The sequence below is a fragment of the Apium graveolens genome, chromosome 10 (genome assembly GCF_009905375.1).
Source record: "Apium graveolens cultivar Ventura chromosome 10, ASM990537v1, whole genome shotgun sequence".
Classification (NCBI taxonomy): Eukaryota; Viridiplantae; Streptophyta; class Magnoliopsida; order Apiales; family Apiaceae; genus Apium; species Apium graveolens.
The window spans coordinates 26,042,070-26,047,634 of record NC_133656.1 but is presented as its reverse complement, the minus strand read 5'-3'; the positions used below and the strand labels follow the sequence as shown (position 1 = coordinate 26,047,634).

General features: G+C 33.9%; 1 protein-coding gene across 1 annotated transcript; it reads right to left on the bottom strand.

Annotated features, from left to right (window-relative positions):
• Window positions 1-3,922: 3,922 nt before the first annotated feature.
• LOC141690462 (uncharacterized) lies at window positions 3,923-4,411 on the bottom strand. The gene has a single exon (XM_074495259.1). It carries the CDS (start codon window positions 4,409-4,411, stop codon window positions 3,923-3,925), a length of 489 nt encoding a protein of 162 aa, XP_074351360.1.
• Window positions 4,412-5,565: the final 1,154 nt, after the last annotated feature.

The window sequence follows — 5,565 nt, the reverse complement described above, 5'->3', positions numbered from 1 at the left end:
AGTCCAAGGTTCCCCTGTTTTTCTGGGCAGAAAATGCCCTGACTTGAATCAACTTGTGACACATGGTTCTAACTCATATCCTATGAACTATGGTTGGAAAAACTTCTCTGACACTACCTTTAACTAATGACGGCCTACCCATGACATGGTCAAATCTGCCTATTTCTAAGTTGCAACAAAACTGTCCCCTGCTGGACAGATTTGGTTATTCTACTTGTCCACCTAACCAAATGACATGCAAACCTCCAACCAACACCTAAAACCGTTTATATACTCCCAATAATAACTTCAGGTGGCTTGGGCCTCAAAGTGCACATCAATGACATGGCCAAAACTCACTCTAAACCCCAGGGTACTAAACTGATTTTTCTATAGAAACTATAACTCTCCTTTCTCCAAGGTTTTGACTTGACAACTCAACTACCAACAACCCAATACCCAAACCAAGACTTAAACATGGTGATCTACTAAACTAACTCCCTTATTCTCAAAATAACTTTGGCGGAGATCATCCTTTACCTATGGTACAATTATGGCAAAACAAAAGAAACTACACTTCACAACTCACAAATCAACAAGTTTTTGAAACAACAAGATATACATTTTTATAAAAGATAACCACGAATTATTACCATGCATCAAGGAGCATTAATCAATATTAACACCTTAATCCTACTAAAATTAAAGCTTACTAAAAAAATCTTTCCAAATGATCAAAATCTTATAACATTCTATGAGAAATTCACATGCGTGCATGTCCTCGAGTTTTGCAAGCCAAACAACATGTTTTCTAAATATGTTTTACCAAGAAATTTACATGCAAGCCTAACATGATCTATATCTAGATGATCACTTAGCATGCAAGGAGTTTCTTCAAATTTTCACCATAAAATTAAAGCCATTATCACATAAACATGCAAAAATTGAACAAAGCAACAAGAATAGTCTTAAGGACCATTCATTCGGCTCCCCTATGGTCATGGCCGAATGAAATGGAAGGGAATGGCCATTTAATCATCAAGAGTTTCCTTCTCAAGACTTGGCACTTCTTCATTCCTTATAGTCTTCTCAAAAACAACCCTAAACTCACAAGAATCAAGGTTGTACTTTGAGTTTCAACTAAAACCTTTACATGCAACCTTAAAACTTAAACTTTCTACTCAAAACTCTTTGAAATATGAGTGATCATGGTATGGGAAGTAACATTTACTTGTATAGAGGGTGGAGGCTTGGTTGAGGAATGAAGATAAATGGGGAGGGGGTGGTTTCGGCTAAATGCCGAGAGTGAAGGAGGGAGTAGCCGAGAGTGAGAGAGGGGAGGGAGAGAAGAATGAGTGTGGTGGTGAGTGATGTGTAAAATGATCATGTCTTTGCTTGTTTTATGGTTTTTGAGTTGACAAATGTGAGTGGAAATAGGAATTGACATGATTACCCTTCCACTTGTACTTGGTTCAATTTGCATGCAAGGGTAAAGAAGGTATTTGGCTAGAAAATAAGAGTTAGTGGGGTGGTTATTGACTCTTTAGCCCTCTTAGATTAAATAGAAAGGATTTGCATGCAAGTATAACTATGTAATTTACTAATTATGCAATTAATACTTATAAAGATTTAATTTTATAAAATAAAACACAAGTTCAAAAATTATAAAATTTATACCATAAAATAGCTTGGATTTTTGGAAATTTTATAAAACTACTTTTGAAATTTGTGAGTAAAATAACTTTTAAAAAGAAATTTACTCAAGGTTTAAAATATTCCTTATAAATCAAAAAATGAAAGAAATAAAAAAAATTTTGATTTGAAAAATCATATACCACATATCGAAAATTTAAGACGCAGAAATTCTCATTCACACAAGCATACAATAATTGAATATATTGGCATTCGGATTTGTAATTACACCAAATTTACAATTAGTATTACACAGAAATGTCGGGTGTAACAAGGGGTCCGGGGGAGGCAGCCTCAGGCTAGGGTCGAGCTAACATGTCAGCTCAAAAAAAAGAATTTTTTTCGAAGACCAGTCTTATTTAGAAATCATCAATTTCAGAACTACAGATCGTATCTCAACCAGTATCTTCCACCACTACATCATATGCAATTTCAGAAGCATATATCATATACATAATAATAATTGCCCGTTTGACTGATCATGTCAATACACCATATGTCCTACAGTTTATATCACTTTATATAAATCAAACATTAAGCAATACTGATCAGTCATGGAAAATATAACATGCTAGTATCATATACATATACATCGTGTGAATATATAGAAAAATCTATATAACAATTTGATCATTAATCAATAGAACAACATGCATATTAAATCTCACACATAAACAGTATCAATATACATACATGCCAGATCTAATTCATTCTTAATATACTGAAAAACTATCAAACATGTAACCAAATCATCCCATTATACACATAGCTCTGATACCATTAGTAGGGATTCAAGGCACAAAATGCAACGGAAAACAAAAATTTTGAATCCCTACCGCAGGATCTACGTATAATGACTAGATAATTATAGAGAGTATTATCATGTACCTTAATAAAGCTTTCCATATGATTGATCTGGAAGTTTTGATCTTGATGAATCACAGTAGCCCTCCTTGTGAAGATCTGTTCTCCAAGGTATCCACATGAACGTAGAATCGTCCAACGATCAACGGAGCTGATACTAGCAGATTTGGTTGCCTCTTCCTCCCTCTCTTTGTCTCTAGCCTCTCTAAGATGTAGAGCTGCTAGGATTTTTCTCAAACACGAATTATGACTTGTAACCCTAAAAATATATATCTTAATGTATGTATAGGGAAGAAAGATTCAGGCCTAACCATAAACCTAATGGGCTTCATTAAAATAACCCATTCTAATTTCGGGTTTTTATTATTAGTAAATTCAAATACTAATTTAATAATTAAATTTCAATTAATAAGAATTAGATATTTAAATTCATAATTTAAATAACACTCCATTTTAAACGTTATTCGTGTTTCACCCTTTTGGTTATTATTACGTTGGCAATAATTTTATTTTCTAATAATAAAATTATAAACAATGAGTGGCATCAACTAATACATCATTGCTACCCAAGTAATAAAAATAATTGGTGATTCAATTAAACCTTTTGTGAATAATGTACAATGTAATATAATCCCTTTAGCCTTATATTATAGATCAAACTCGAGTCATGCATTGTGTCATCCTCTGTTAACGTTTAATCCTTCTTTCCTTGATCAATGAGTAAACTATTAAAAAATCAGTATTTGAGCACGACCATACATTTTATAGTCTTACTCAATCAAGAAGCCATTAATATCACTCCTTAATATAGGAGGGCTAAATCCCATACAGATCATTCATATTTCTCATATGATTTATAATATACCCAATGTCTACTTTTATATTACCCGGTCAAGGATAACTTTTAATAATATCAAAGTATATTAATTCCCGTATAGAAATATAATGACTTCGGGTCTAAGGACCAATACATCATTATCATTGTGATATTAACTTATGACACTTCAACATGTATTATCTCATAACGGGTCAATCTAGCACCATGTATCTAATACATGTGCCTGTATTTTGACTTTAGTATCACCATACCTATGATCAATGAGATGTTATCATCAGTCATCAAACACACTAGTCTCAACGTATTTATTATTGTCCCTTAACAATAATACTTGACTAGGGTCCTTTAGGAATATCAATTCTATTCTCATAATCTCATTTCTAAATCACGTACTTAGAGATATAGATTTACATATCATATTCCAAGGACATTTATTAATCTAACATTTTATCACAGAAAATAAACATATATTAAATTACTATAGAATAATCGATAAAATCATAATTAATAACCCAAATGTCTCATAACATAAAAATAATAGTGTTGTCTCTAGGGCATACACACTAACACCGATTTCTTGTAATAGTGACAAGTATCACCCTTTGTAACACCTTCTCCAAGATTCAAAGCCTGTTTGGGAGAAGTTTTAGGAACAATAGATTTGAATCCCATCCTCTTCTTTCGTTTTAATTTACCTTTCGCTTTGGCACTCCATTTGTTCACCATCATTATGAGAGGAGGGGACGCATTTTGAATGTTGGTCTCAGTAGTTTTAAACATAACTAACACTCCGATAAGTGTCTTGTTTATCTTATTCATGTTATAATTCATTACAAACCATGCATATTTAATGTTCAAAGATTGTAAGTTCAGATCTATCTGGGCTTCCAAACCAATCATCTTCAGAACATGCGGTCCACCCGGATCACGATCACCCTGTTTGCATGCATACAAAGATTTGCTTGTATCAAACCTCTCTTGATGAGCCTTTCCTTCAAACATACGTTTAAGGTGCTCAGTCATGACATAAGCATCCATATGCTAATGTTGTTTCTGAAGCTCATGACTCATAGTCGCTACCATCAAACAGGTGACATCTGTGTGGTTCTGATAAGCAGCCTGTTGAACACGCATTGCACCTTCAGGAAGAGGTTCAGGGCGAGGAACATCAATGACATGGATCTTTCGCTCCTTGAGGACTATCCTCAAGTTCCTTTTCCAATCAAGGAAGTTTGTTCCTATCAGCTTGTCCTTCTCAAGGACTGGTCGCACAGAGAAGTTGTTTGAGTTGTATACCATTTGTTATCTATAATATTAAAATACATAAAATGAATTAGACTACAGATGATCATTAAATTATATTCAAGGGATTATTCATATATATTCACAATATATAATTCCAACTATTTTTATCAAATCAATAGCCCTAACTATTAATTCGGAAAGCACTACTAAAAATAGTAGATACGACATCGGTGCTTAGACATCGGTATGTAATGCACCCGATGTTAAAAGCCTATTTAACATCGGTTTTAAAAAAAGCGATGTTAAAAGCCTGTTTAACATCAGTTTTACATAGTAGTCGTTGTCTATGTTCAATTTTAAAATAATAACAAATTTATGTTTTTCACTTTAACATCGGTTATTTATGCTAACCGTTGTCTATAACCATTAATAAAAAATGACTAAATAAATGTTTCAGTTCCCCCGCTAAGTACCCAAATTTTCCCCCGTAACAAAAAAGTAAAAAAATTATTTCCCCCTTCCCCCTTTACTCACACACCCATACATCTCTATCTCTCTCCATCTCCATCTTTATCTCTCTCCCTCTCTCCCCCAAACATCGACTCACACATCAAGTCTCTCTCTTTCTCTTTGTTGTCTCTCTCTCAGACCACGATTGCAATTCTCTCTCAAACCTCCGCTCTATCTCAAAAACTCTGATTCTCTCTCTCAAATATTAAACTTCATCTCCTTCAGCTCTCTCTCTCTCTCTCTCTCTCTCTCTCTCTCTCTCTCTCTCTCTCTCCCTCTCTGTCTTTCTGTCTCTCTCTGTCTCCTTTCTTACGGCTCCTTTCTTGTAAAACCCAATTTAAACCTAATACAAAATCACTGAATCAATATTTGCTCTCTCTTTCTCCACTCTACTATTATATTCTCTATTACCATCTCTTTCTCCTCTCTCTTCCGTC

What these genes read in the sequence shown, in the direction of transcription:
- LOC141690462 (XM_074495259.1), bottom strand. Translation starts at nt 4,411, where the DNA reads ATGGATGCTTATGTCATGACTGAGCACCTTAAACGTATGTTTGAAGGA.